Source organism: Anopheles cruzii, chromosome 3 (genome assembly GCF_943734635.1).
Source record: "Anopheles cruzii chromosome 3, idAnoCruzAS_RS32_06, whole genome shotgun sequence".
Taxonomy (NCBI): domain Eukaryota; kingdom Metazoa; phylum Arthropoda; class Insecta; order Diptera; family Culicidae; genus Anopheles; species Anopheles cruzii.
This window is the reverse complement of record NC_069145.1, coordinates 42,464,144-42,478,496: the sequence shown is the minus strand read 5'-3', so window position 1 is coordinate 42,478,496 and position 14,353 is coordinate 42,464,144. Positions and strand designations below refer to the sequence as shown.

Genomic DNA, 14,353 nt, shown 5'->3' with positions numbered 1-14,353 from the left:
GCCAAGCCCGAACCTGAATGTGTGTCGTTAATGTATTCCATTTCATGCTACCGAGCGGGCCAATTTGTAAAACTGGTTTCCCGCTACCACTCGGCGCCCTTCTGAGCCCTACCGCTATAGACTGTTGGGCAAAGGGAAAACAAAATGTCGATCTTTTCGATCGCCACCACAGCGGAATGAACTTGGCCATCAGCTGTTGGAGGCGTACAGGCGTAATGATTCAATCTGCCTTAAGCATTCTTTTCTTCATCGATACATTAACTTAGGGATTTTTGACAGAGGCATCATTACAGAAACATTAATCGTAAACGACATTTATTTATTCAAGCCTGGGCCTAACAATTTAACAGCATAGTTCGTTTTTTCTACTGTATTGTTCACCATTTGTTATCGATAGCGTAGCGAGCATTTTGGCGTTTGCCAAACAGCCGACACCCAAAATAACTCGTCGTGCCCTCGACACGCACAAAAGCTGATGACGTCGACATTCGAGCATTCGAGCGAAAGAGCGAGCGAGAAAGCGTAAACGAACACAAACGAACGAGAAGGCATGAAAACAAAGCCAGCAACTGCTAGGCGTGTGTGTGTGTGAGAGAAACCCGAGGTTACAGTTTATGTTTTATGAAAAAGGGGCTTACGAAGAAAAAAAACAAACAAACCATCGCATATTTATCGCTCGAGTGGATCCTGTTTCACGAATGGCCCGACTCCCACGCCCACCAACTTTGACCGAAAAAGCAAACGCACGGAATTCGAAGCTATCGGGCGAAGGCCATCGCCTAATAGTGAATCTGTCCTCGTTCGGAGGCTCATTCATGCGAAGCAGTCGGATCGAAAAAGAAACAAAAACAATAGACAACAAAATGCTACGCCATTCGAAGGACAGTTTCGACGGACCGCAAATATTGCGTCGTTCGGTAGGTTTGATCAGTGTTCGAAAATCTACATTTCATCTTGTTTAATTCTGACGCGTGGAGATTTTTCAGGGACGACTATTGACCAGCTGTAAAACTCCGGGATAGACGATTCAAAACACGTCGTCCCTCGCGAAACTCACACACTCAACGCGCAGAGAATCAGGACACGACCGCATACATGTGTGTGTGTGTGTGTGATACGTAGGCTAATTGCGTTCCAGTTGATCGCCTGCCTCGGTGCAACTCCCCTGTTGACGAACCGACTGGCCCCTGGGTTGTCTCTGCCATTTTGGAAAATCGAATCCTTCAGGAACGAACCAATCATGAAATATGTAATGCGACGATAAAGTTACGATAACGGCCCACGGCCCACGGCCCCACAGCTTTTGTTGGCCTTTGTTTGGCACGCTTGGAATTGCGGAGCAGTACAAAGTTCAAAGCTGAACAGCTGATGCGTCAGCAGAGTCAACACACGACGGGAAGTGATTGATTCTAGGCATCCGTAAAATCCGTAAATTCTGCTCGGCGGCCACGATTGCGTAACATTCCTGTGGGTTCCTGCCGTATCGCGAAGAAACTTGGTCTGTTTGGGAACGGGTAAAAAAAATCAGACGTAAGAGGGAAAAAAACTGTCGCACGAGCGATGTTATGAAAGTGAACAAAGAAGGAACGAAGAAGCAAGGCACAGCGAGTCCACGGGTGGGGCGGCGGCGGGGGTGGCGAGAACTGGCCAGATTAGTTCTGTCACGCACACGTGCGCACCCCTCGCGGTGGTGTGTGTGCCGCCGATCCTTTGTTTTCAGTCGCTCTCGTTCGCTCCGATCTCCTTCTCCCGCTTCAACCTGCTACACCGACGGTTGTTGTAGTTGTAGCGCAAGGAAACCCTATTCGTTGGAAACCCGTCGCGTGCGCTGGGTGTCATTCGGAAAAGTGATCTCTGCCCGTGCAGTTGTGCGTAGCGTGCTCTCGTCACAATAGCCATCATCTCCAGCCGTAGTAGTAGTAGTAGTGGTAAAACCCCTCTGCGCCCCCCTTTCCTGGGTCCCAGTTCCTCATTCAGGCCGTAAGAGGCTTCCATTGCACAAGCTCGGTGCACTCGCTCCTCGCGTGTGTGTGTGTATGTGTGCGTGGGTTTGTGCCCGCAACCCTCGCGATCGTGGGGTGTTTTCTGCCTTTCTTTGTGTTCTACCCTCGTCGACGCGTGCCCGACCCTGCGCTTCGGCATTCCGCTGCGTGCGTCGTGCCCGGGGCTCACAGAATGCTCACACTGCGTGAGATGAACGAGGAATCACTTGGGCGACGACGACATAATTATCATCTTCTGCACACGTTGCACACACAGTGTGCATCGCCTGTGCACTTACTCTGGCGCATCGTTGAAATGGCCACGGCTCGAAGGGAATAGACGGGTTTTCCTTCCTTGCGGGTTCGGGTGGCTGACAAATTTTCCGCTGTTTAGTAGGCCTTTGCGGAAGTTGGCGGCGCGCGTGCGTGTGAATGTTTTGTTTCTCTTCCAAGGCCGACACGACGTCGGCCAAGTCTTCCTTCTTGGCAAATTCTGGCCAAAGGGCGCCCCCGGAATCGGGCCGAAACAAAGAAGTGTTACCCCCCACCACACTGTGGGCGCAGGCTTTCAGGAAGAAAATCTAAGGGACTGTGCATGTGTAGGTGCGTGTCATTTGACACGGCCAAAGGATTAGAGAGAGTTGAGAGGTGGAAATTCCATCGTTGGCATTAAAGTTTGCATTTTTATGTTTGCTTCTTCCCCACCCATTTTAGAACCTTCAGATTGTGTGTTGCTTAATTTGCTTTGGACATCTGGCTGGCTCGATGTGCCACTAGTGTTTGCGGTTGTCTAGAGTTACGGAACGAAAATCATAGAAAAGGGTGCCCAAGAGAACATACTCTTATAGTTGCCACTAAACGGGGGCACGGTTACGTAGTGTTCGTTGATCCAGTAGGCATAGACTTTTGATGTGCAGAAGAAGCAGTAAGAGTGCCACGAAGAAGCGGTAGTGCTGCTGTCTTGTGAATTCGCTGAGGTTAGGTTCTGCGATTTTTAGTGACACATTTTGGACACATTTCCGTGCGCGCCGACCAAAAGCATGGCCGACAGTCTGGTGGAGAGCCCGGCGGCCAGTTCGGGCCATTTGATGAATCTGAACGTCATGAACTCGCTGGCCGGAAGCGGCGGCGGTGGCGAACCGAGTGGCAGCGCCTCGTCCTCGTCCTCGTCGTCGTCCTCCTCTGCCAGCTCGGTGGCCACCTCCTCGTCAAGCCCTGCTTCCGGAGTCGACGGAGTGGCGGCGAGCGTTTCCCCAACAGTGCTGATTTCGGTCAGTGCGGCCGCCAGTTCCGGTAGCCCGGCGACGGCACCGTCCGATGTGTTCCTGAATCAGTTCATGGTGCAGCATCGGGCCAACATCGCGAACATGCACAACAACAATAATCAGCAGCAGCAGCAGCCGTCTTCCTCGTCGACGGCTGCGCTCGTGGCCGTGTCGTCTTCGGGACAGACTCCACAAACTTCTGCTTCCGCCGTCGTGCCCATCGTCGCCCCACCGTCCACACCGTCGTCGTCGTCGTCCACCACCACGGGGGCCTCGTCCTCGTCTGTCGCCGCCTCCTCGTCCTCGTCCACAGCCGTTCAGCAGCAGCCGCTGGAGTTGCTGCACCGGGAGCTACCGAAGATGGCTCCGGGTGGCAACCGCGGTGCGAGCTCGGCACCGCTCGGCACGGGCCAGCACGGTGACGGCGACGACCGGGCGGGCGGTGACGGGGACGATGGGTGCGGCGAACCGGAAGCCAAGCGGAAGAAAGTGGACAAACCGACCACGAAGGTCGAAAAGCTGGAACTTCGGCTCGGCGGCATCCTGTGCTGCGCCGTCTGCCTGGACCTGCCCCGGACGGCCATGTATCAGGTAAATATGACCACCACCCGTTATGCTTTGCGATACGAACCGTCGAAACCCAACCAAAACTATCCTTATCAACGGGAAACGCCATTCCCATTCCTGCTGCTTTCCCGGGGCCCACGTGTTGGACGTGCCAAATCCCTTATCCGCCGATGGTGGTGTGTTCCTCTTTTAAAGCACTATCCAGCACACGTGCCGTCCAGCCCAGTTCCGGTGTTTGCTGCAACAACTTCCCTCCCCTGGCATCATATCTCGTTGCAGTTCGTGCTTTAGGAGTGTTTCTTGATTTCTTCAATCACTCACTTTTTCCTGTTCCTTCCGTTCGGGTTATTACTACTACGGGTTGTTTGGGGAAATCTGCTGACCCATCCTGCTGTTCTGCGCCATTCCTTCAATCTTTCTCACATCTTTCATCATCTTCATATCGCTTCACTTACCCGGAATCGCTTCCCTGTCTTCGAACCTACCGCAAACCGAGTTTGTGTGTGTGTCTGTAATCAACGATGAGTAAGCCAAATTCTGCAATTTCTGGTCCCTGGTCCCTGTCTGCACGGTCGATTCTGCGCGGTCCTCCATCTTCGCTCTGTCCACCTTACTCTGTCTCTTCCCTCTTTTCAACCTTTCTTTTCGAATGACTTCTTCGTCACTAGCGCTTCGTTTAGTGTTGTCAACCTTTCTCTGCGTTCCTATATTTTTTGCTTCCCATTTCTCTGTACTCCTTGTTTCTATCCCAAAAGTTTCTTTCCCTTCGCTGCATTTACAATATTTTTACAGGTTAGTTTCAGGGACGTGGGTTAGTTTGCGCGAGAAGCTGCGGAAATGGCATGCTTTTACACACCCCATTTGGGGTAGCAGCAACTTGCCATTGCCGCGTTCTATTGCGCCGTACTTGCCACACTGGCCACAGTGACACTCCAAACTCTGTGGACCAGCCAGCAACTTCAGACGCATATGTGTCACATGGTCGCTGCACGTGCCGCCGTGTTTAAATTTAGTGTTAGTGCCTTCCGGGCGGCCACGAGCACCACCGCATTCCGGGCATCCGGCGGAGGGGAATCACTTTGGGTTTTAATCCGACGTCAACTTCTTCCACTGTTAGGGCACCAAGTTCGTGCAAAACGTCTTGGAAGAATTGATTCTATTGCTCGGTTTCCCATTAAGTAAAGTCCCAATATGCCGGCCACTTGACGTTCTCAGATCTGAGGGAACTGCAGGCAACTATCGTAACTAGCGGGCTTCTTGAACGGATGATTGCCAGCTTTCGGTCTCCGTCTCAACATGTGCTGCTGCTGCTTCAGCGGAAACTGACCACCTATACTCATGCGCGTGTGTGTTCGCGAGTTGGTGAACTTTCTAATTGTAACCGCAGCGCGAACATCACGCGATGTGTTACTGCCGCTGCCACCAGCGACTATTGAGAGCCCAAAACGGATGATGTGGCGCGTTTGATGGACGATCGACTCGACTTGTCCGAGTAGAGGAGTTGGGTTGGGTTTTCCTCTGGAGGAGTCTGCGCGTGTGACCTACTTACACACATGTGTGCAGTTTGCGAGATCTCGGGGTCTGTTTTGTTTTTTGCCAATATTTGAACGATAGAAGAAAGTTTACTGTTTTTTTTTTCTGGGTCAGCAAATTGCAAACGGCATGCCTGGGTGCTTCGTTCGACGTGGTCCACGCGCGGACCTGAAATTTGCATCAACCACGAGGCAGAATTCCTCGTCCAGCCCAGTGACAAAATCAATAGCTCCCGGTGCGTTTTGGGGCGTTGATTCCCGGGAGCAAATACGCTACAGGAAATCAGCAGTCGGCCCCCGACAGTGCGGGTTTTATGTTTCTGCCACGGGAATTCGGCGAAACTATTTTTAACCAGCAACACACCAGACGCGGCCACAAATCCCCACAAAGTCCGCATAATGTGTAACCTCGCGACGTCTGCAGCGAACAGTGCTCGCAATCCGCCAGCCGCCTGCCCGTCATGCGCACTGCAAAACTGCGTCCAATATTTTATAGGCGTTACACTGCTTCCGTGTCCTGATTCTCCCTCTCTCTCTTTCTGTCTGCGTTGGTCAGCAGATTCCCGTCTCCAAAGCCAAGAGGTTGATGGAGGCGCTACTACGACCAGACAGAGACCAAAAAAAAAATGGCAACAGCAGGTCCGGAACACGTGTCGCATTTTCGATTCCATCCCAGGAATTTTCCCATCCCGAATTTAAAAGTTCCAATTCAAGAATCGATTATGGACACATGTGTCCTTGATTGAAATCCTCGGATAAGGGTGTTTGGGGGGCCACTTTGAAGTTTCGAACTCGAACGTCCCGTTTTTCGCCAGTGTAATGACCTCGCCGGATTGCACAAACGCTACAACGCCATCGTCGGCAGCATAAATGGCACGCAATATGCTGCACTCTCTCTCTCTATGCTCTCCCGAGATGAGCTTCGATAGCCAGCTGATTGCAGGCGGCAGCAGCAGGAGGACGGCCCGAGTGATTCACAGAACCTCTCGGGGGCACTTCCAGAAACGCTCGCATGTGTTGTGCGTCGGGGGTAGTGTTGGTGATCGCCACCCATCGGAGTCGCTTTTATCACTCAACTAGCGGGCATCCAAAAAATGATAAGATGATGGTGTTGAAAGTAGTATATGCTACTGAATTTCGTGAAACAATAAAGAGCGCAACAAGTTTACTACTCAAACAAGAGACCGGAGAGAGATTGAGAGAAAATGACGGATTTTGTTGTTCGCGGTGTGTGTTTATAGCACACATTTTCAGCGCACAGCTGCGCGACGGAACGATTCGCGGCGTGTGTGTGCGTTGTGTTCAAGTGCTTGCGTGTGCGTACGGATATGTGTTCCACTATGCCCAACAGCTGATTGCCCTTCGCCACAGTAGCTAGCGAATGGTCTCACACAATCTCCCTTTTGTTCCTTGGCTCTCTCTCTCTTTTTCACTGCTTTTGATTCATCTGCGAGCTCTGCGACTGTATAAAAACCATTCGCCATCGGATGCTGACCCACCTCCGTGTGTGTGTGTGTGTCGGATGACGCGTTCAAAATAGTGCAAAAAGTACTACGCAATAGCTGACGGGCGCGCGCGTGTAAGCGCAACAAGAGGAAACAATTCCTCGACAAATCGATTGCGATGGTGTTGAGTGCGAACGCCAAGAGCCCGTGAGTGGCAAACCCTTTTGTAGATAATTTGTCCATAAAATGGTGTCTCGCACGAGGCGTTGTGTTCTTTGGAGGGGGGCGAAGAAAAAAGGCCCGGAGGCCAGACTGTAAGACGCCACGGCGGTCGACTTGCCGCGTGGTCCACTTGTGGTCTAAATATGGCGTCTTGGAGAGGAGAAGGAACAACACGAGAAATCTCGCCCGACGGCGGCGTTCCTTCCCAGATGGGTCCATTTTCTATGCCTAGCCAGCCTGGCAACGCCATTTTGGTTCGGGCCTGGAAGCAACAACATTGTTGATGGCAACGAAACATGTTTACACTATATCTGGATAGAGCCAGGCGGCCGCGTTCAGGAATTCTGTAGGTGATGCTGCAGCGTGTGTGGAGTCGCCCGGTCTTGGACTGATCAAGAGGAGCAGAAAGGGCACATGTGCGCTGCGCCGCTATTTTTAGGGTGTAGTCGATTCCGACCTGAGTCGTGCCTCTCTCGTGCCAACTAATCCACGCTGGCAACGAGAATCCTTCTCGGGGCCCCAAGAGTTTTCCTGGTCCGTTGTGCTCGGTTGGTCGCGCATCCCGCATTCCATAATTGGCCGCACAATGAGTTTCGATTGACTGCGCCGCGGTCTCGCGTCTCAATCCGTGTTCTTCAGAACCCGCGCGCAGGAGGGTCATTGGCATGCCGAGTAAAAATATCGGTCAGCTAACTGAAGCCGAGGTGTTGGGTTGGGATTTATGCTACGCCATGCTCCAATTTTGTCACCAATTTCGTTGCACGATCTTACGCACACACTGTGGCGCAATCCGTATACTGTCTATTGTGTGCTTCAATCTTATTTATATCCCTCAATTATCGCACCACTTCAGAGTGTGTTACTTGGCTCGCTCGCTGGTCATCGGTAGAAGGGGCCTTCACGTGGGGCGTTTTGTAATGGCACAGCACAACGGCGCGCGCTGTATGTAGCATTGAACTTGGTGCGGGCCCGCGCACACCCCATGGCCACGTGGCGAGATCCATTCCCTAGATTTCACCTTCGCGTTGCTTCATGGCGTGCCCCCTCCGGACGTTTCGATGAAGGCCATCTACGTAGCTTGAAGCGTAGGCAAAAAACTTTACCCCACGTCCACGCGGGGGTGACGTAACACGCTGCGACTGCGACACGCCGAATGGAAAGAGCTCCAGTTTATTGGTGGATCCCCGGAACACGCGGAGAAGTCGGGGAAGGGTTGATCTCATGGGACTTGCAGCTTGGCCACTAGAGCACCGCTTGTCTTGGAGGTGGACGAGAATGGGGTCTGGTGGGTGCTCAAGATGTGATATCGCGAGCAGGGAGCCGCGATATTCCACTTGAGGTCTCAAGAGCTCGGCGATGGGCGATCGCCCCTTCTGCTTGAGATGTGCTCAGACGCGTGAACTTGTTAATAGGGAACTTGAAACAATATTTCGTGCAGCTTTCTGGAATGTTCCAATGGATATGCTCTCGAGGCTAATGGGGGGGTAACAGAAGCGAGCGGTTGGCTTAGGTAATAGAGGCGCATAGACCGCAGCATTATTGTGTAAAGTGTCCTTGGCGCGCAGCTTGGAACTTTCGTGTTCGGCCCAAGAGATGGCGCGACGTTCGAGAGAGGGTTAGGCATAAATCTTGTCACCCACATCCGTGTTTTGTGAACGGTGCACAATCATCTTTTGTGCACCGAAAGAGTGTGTGTGCGTGTGTGTGTGTGAGAGAGATAAAGAGGGTGGTTACGGGGGAGTGCTGTGAAATGCGATCTGCAATCTCCAGCATCAGAGGATCTTTGTTGTCAGTGCAGAAAAAAGTAGTACATATTAGTGTTACTGTGTGTTTTGAAGTGTGTATTAGTTTTACGCGGTACTGTGTCAGGCTTTTAGTGTAGCAGGAATGCATTGACAGCGGCTGCATTCTGCAACGGCAGATTGGTGTAAAATTTGAAGATTATCTCGGGCGAATTGCCAAAAACTGTGCCGCGTGCAATTGGTAGATAATGCGACAAGACCGCGCCCCAGGGTGGTAGGCTTTTAGTGAGAGATAGTACGTTGTAAACAACAGCAGCAGCATAGGTCTCAGTTCTCAGTTCTCTCCTGACAACTCCTACCGTTCCGACCGAAAAGAACAGTGTTTCAATGATGCGTCCAACAATTGCATGATAGCTTCATTCACACAGTATTACCTCCCGATATGAGGACGATTAAAATTGAATCATTTATGTGTTGTGTATGTGTGTTGTGTTTCATAGAATGATATCGAATGATAGGATGATCGATAGGAGCGCATTAGCAATGATAGGAATGATCGATACAAAACGCCACAAACTGTGTCAAAAAACCATTAGAGTTAGCACACGCAGCTGTCAACCCGCTGTCAGTGTTTCGCATCGCCATTGCTCTCATTGTAAGTGTGGCCCGCACAAAGGTTCCACACCCATATCCGTGTTCGATGTTTCCGTTTCTTGATTTAAATCACTGCGATCAGCACTACGATTGCGCAGAAAAACAGTAAAAGTAAAAGACACAAAATAGCGACAAAACGAGATGAAGTGGTGTGACCAAAAGAAGCATAAAGCAAAACAAAAAAGAACCAATGAAAATAAAACACAAACTCTGTAACACTTCGATGAACACGAAGTGATGAAAACATAGTAGCCTGGTGGATCAAAGCAAACAAGATAAAAATAAAAGCAAAATATGAAAACAGGCATAAAACATTGCCGTTATAGAGAAACAGACCTGTGATTTGTTTTATTTTCCACACCCCATAAAAAACCCTTATCAATTCGCCCTTCATCACCCCCTACGCGCGTCCTCTTGCGACTTCCGGCGGCGTCGGCATTCCACTTTCGGCAGCATCCAGACAGACGTCCGAACACGTGCGGCGCTGGACGGCAAGTGTGCCTGCGTGTGTGGCTGTGTGTGCATCAGAGAAATAAAATACACTTTATTGAGAAAACACACACACAATCACACGAACGCGCACTGTGTCGTCCGCAGTCGTCCACACCACTGTTCAGCCCAGCCCATCGTGGCGCAATAGGTAAACAGTGTTTTCTGCGCTCACAATGGCTAGTTTTGGTGCCTTCGGTGGGGCACGGGGGGTGCTGGAGGAGGGCTCGGGGAGGAGGGCTATGGGGGGATGCTGTGTGGGGACATTACGAGTTGGTTTGGGAACAAACAACAAAACAACGAATTAAAAGCAATTTTAATCCAGCTGTCTTTTTCCTTTTTTTCTTTCTTTTTCTTTTTCCCCCTACAGGTGTGTGTGTTTGCGAGGTTGTGTGTGTACGTTTGTGGACCTGGATGTGTGTGTGTGTGTGTGTTTTGGATGTGTTCATTGTGAACGTGGGGAAATGTGGAACTTGGCTGAGGGTCATCGAGGGTTTGGTCGGTGGTGGTGGCTTAGCGCAGAGGCCTTGTCCGCCACCTACAGAAGGGAAACTGGCCATATTTTGGCATTCATCGTTCTGGCCCCCCCCCATTCACTGGTTGCACATTTTTACAACCCCAAAATTTGATCATAGATCGATGCGGCGCAACTTCTGTGTGTTTACTGACTTACGTGATTTTGGTTCCTTCACAACACGTTCAGACATCCGTGTCCGTGGTTTTCATTTTGTTGTTTGTTTGATTTGATTTGTACCATGTGGCATCGCCGTAGAAACATAGAAGAGAAACCGCAAAAAATGGAAAACAATAGCAATTGATTCCGAGGCAATCCAATAATCACACCGTTCTACGTACGATTTTTGCAGGGTTTCTTTTCTACTTTTTCTCTTTCTCTCTCTCTTTCTCTCACTCTCTCTCTTTCTCTCTTTCTCTTTCTCTCTTCTTATTGCAGCGATGTTACGTTGTGTAGTAGTGTGTGTACACGCATTGGCTCGCCTACTTTTTCGTTCTGTTTTTCCAATCGACCAAAACCCAAAACAAATCTGGAGCGCTTTTCCGCAAGCGTGCTCCTCGCCGTTGGTTTGTTGTCCGGTTTTGGTTTTGTTATTTGATTCGACGGAGAAAAACGAGTACTTTCGGCCATATTTGTTGTTTTTTTGCATACTGTTGTGCGTCTTTCCGGGCGTGTTATGTTGCGTTTGTTCCGCCTAGCGAATCGCAAAGAACAAACGGTACAAAGGGTATAAACTAATCCACATTTTTGCTCTTTTTGTTTCTTTTTCTCTCTACTTCTTCGTTTTTGTCTCTTCTTGTTGTTGTTGTTTTCGCGTGTTCCTCGTGGAACTTTCTTCACACCACCACCTCCAGTGCTCCATGGGTCATCTCATGTGTGCCGGATGCTTCACCCATCTGTTGGCCGATGGCAGGTAAGTGCGTGTTGTCGTAGAGTCGAGAGAGACGCGGGAGAGCGATTAGGGAGTGGGAGTATACCGACGCAACGGGCACTGGAAAACTATTCCCGCCCCAAACTCCCTACTCTTTTTGTTTTTTTCTGTCCACAGACTTCGCGATCAGAACGCAACGTGCCCGAACTGTCGCACGGAGATCAGCAAAAACAACTCGTCGCGCAATCTGGCCGTTGAAAAGGCCGTGTCGGAGCTGCCGGCCGAATGTCAGTACTGTAGCAATGAGTTTCCGAATCGTACGATCGACTACCACGAGTCGAATGAGTGCGAAGATCGGCCCACCGATTGCCGCTTCGCCCGGATCGGCTGCCAGTGGCGTGGCCCCATCCACGAGGTGTCGTCGCACGAGGCCAACTGTGCCCATCCGAAGAAGTCCGGCGCTGAGGTGATGGTGGCGCTGCAGGCGCACGATGCAAAGGCGGCCGAAGATAAGCAGCTGTTTCTCACGCTGATCGATCTCCTGAGCTATGAGAAGATCATTTTCAACGGTACATGTGCCTTCCACTCGCTCCAACTCCCCCACTCACATCCTTATATTCTCTCCTAGTTTTTTTTCCCCATTCTGAGATCGAACTCTTTTTATGGTTGTTCTAAGCTAAGCCCCATCAGTTAGTATGGGAATCAATGTTCTTAACACATACATTTATGTTTCATTGCCTGGCGGTAACTTTCGATGCAGATTTGCAGCTGAAACCGTACCGAACGGACGAGTATGTACACCGCTTGTACTACGAGACAAGCCGCTTCTCTGCCTTCAACCACCAGTGGGTAGTGAAGGCGATCATCAACAAGAGCCAGCGTGATCCGCATGAGTCGTGCGAGCGTGACATAACCTATCAGGTACGTTTCCGGGCACGATCCCTACCGGGGGCGAGACTGTGCGATGACTGCTTTTTGTTTCTCGCAGCTCATTCTGAAATCCAAAACTTCGACACCATTGCCGATGCACTTCTTCGTGCTGCGTGGGCCGTTCTCGGACATCAAGGCTAGTACGCAGATCTACAAGCACGATTTTGCTGACACCGAAGCGGAGAGTCCTTTCCGGCTGCTCCCGTTGCCGGATACCGCCGAATGCAACAGGCTGTTGGCGGCGAAAGCAATTAATTTCAGGTATACCAGTGGGAACCAACACTCAATTTGTGAAATTGTTCTTTTAATGCCCCGTTTTTGTCTTCCAGATTAATCATGTTCTTGGCATCGAAATAAGGAACACAATGAAGGCGTTACTGCTCGACAGAAGTTTGCTTTTTTGCATTATTGGTAACTTCACGTAAAGATTATTAAGTTTGGTTTAGGATTGTCGGTGTGCAAACCCAAATTTTTTCGTGCAAATTTGATCATCCGCTGATAAACGTTGGCAAACACACAACGGGCAAAATGAAGTATAGAAATAATCCAAAGCTGAAATCAACCAGCATTGGTATGGACCCATTTTTTAATACATTTCTTACATGGGTAAAAAAAGTTCATGATTTCACCATTTAAAAGGACCAAAACATTAGCTCTTTTACTTTATGCTTACATACGCGTGTTATCACTAATCGCCCGAACGCATCGCCCTAGTTTTATATGATTTTGACATACGTAATCGCATAACATCGGTACTAGAGACACACATTTTTGCTAGCAAAAACTGTTAATTGTGGTTTGTCGATAGGCAAGACACGCAAACCTGGAATCCTGAAGAAACTGTGCTATAACAAAGATGTGACAAGAACATCCTTGTAGCGGTCCGATACGATCGGATGCCAGCAATTAATAATACACGATGCCATCTTCACGAATACGCATTCGACGACAAGAAAATATTTAGCATAGTGACGTAGCTTAGAGATGCGAAAGTAAAGAGGCGCACCGATAAGGAACAGATATTACGACGAATCCACGGCAATAGATGTTCTAGATCTTTAGGCTTTATTTTTTCCGACGTATTTTTTTTACCATCATGCCAGCAAAAAATTGATATCTCTTCGTTATATTTTTTGTACTAATGAAGGGTTCATGGTCCGAGTTTCATAGCGTTGGTACATTAGGACATGATACAAAAGCGAACGAGGGATTTGTGATACACGAACTTTGCAGCAAACGAAACACGAATATGGATCAAGTGTGTGAGAAAATACCTAGACCGTAAGATGTTTTGCATAACCCGAAAAATTAGGTAACGTAATGCTTTTGTGATAACAAAAGTCGATGCTTCGGATTGTTTTGAGGAACGAAAAGCAGCTGCTGGCTACTTATTCCCCGCTCTCGCATTAATTACATTTAATACGAAGTTGAGACGAGGTGTTGATAGCAGTTGAGCATAACGAGAAAAAAAACGGTGATGATTATCTACATAAGTGAGTTTAAAAATAAGCTACATGATTTTCTTTTTACTCTGCTTAAATTTTTTTCCAAAAAGCCACATATGAGAATCGTTTACATAAAAGACAATTTAACGATTATGGTCGATTCGATTGGTCAGCATAGCTATTTTATAAGACAACGATGTGTTTCTTTGACAGTGTTTATCCTTACAATACTACCCCCTAGGTGATAAGATGTGCCCAAATGCTTATCGTTAGTCGTACGATTTCTTCATTTGCTTTTTTCCTATCTACGCTCGTATTTTTTTGTGTAACTTATCCAAAACTATATTCTCTTACGAATGTCTTACATCTGATACTATAGCCGCTAAGATCGAATATATTTTGTTTCTTTGAATGTTAAGATGTCGGTTTTGGTCATTTATTCTAGTTTGGAAAGAAATGCAGATACTAATCTATTGGTGGAAGGAACGAAACGAAGAAAGAAACGAAAGATCGAAAGAAACGAAAGCAGAAGTAATCAGCATTTGAGACGGCCGAAATTCTAGCATCTACACGTGGTCATTTTCAATCCTGCATGTAATTTTAACGTATACGCGCAATTTAGTATTTTCAAACTTCAACTGCAGTGTGTAAAGTTTGTTCCCAATACGCCATCAGCCGCAGGAAAAATGGACTAC

General features: G+C 49.0%; 1 protein-coding gene across 2 annotated transcripts; it reads left to right on the top strand.

The window, feature by feature from the left end:
• Positions 1-1,849: 1,849 nt before the first annotated feature.
• On the top strand, positions 1,850-14,070 carry LOC128275220 (zinc finger TRAF-type-containing protein 1 homolog). Of its 2 annotated transcripts, none has more exons than XM_053013643.1 (7): positions 1,850-1,980; positions 2,697-3,838; positions 11,267-11,325; positions 11,461-11,852; positions 12,044-12,204; positions 12,272-12,474; positions 12,543-14,070. In XM_053013643.1, the coding sequence occupies exons 2-7, from the start codon at positions 3,023-3,025 to the stop codon at positions 12,568-12,570; spliced, it is 1,659 nt and encodes a 552-aa protein (XP_052869603.1). In that variant the 5' UTR covers positions 1,850-1,980; positions 2,697-3,022; the 3' UTR covers positions 12,571-14,070. The 2 variants fall into 2 exon arrangements, with proteins under 2 accessions (XP_052869603.1, XP_052869601.1); XM_053013641.1 differs by having other exon boundaries at positions 1,852-1,928.
• Positions 14,071-14,353: the final 283 nt, after the last annotated feature.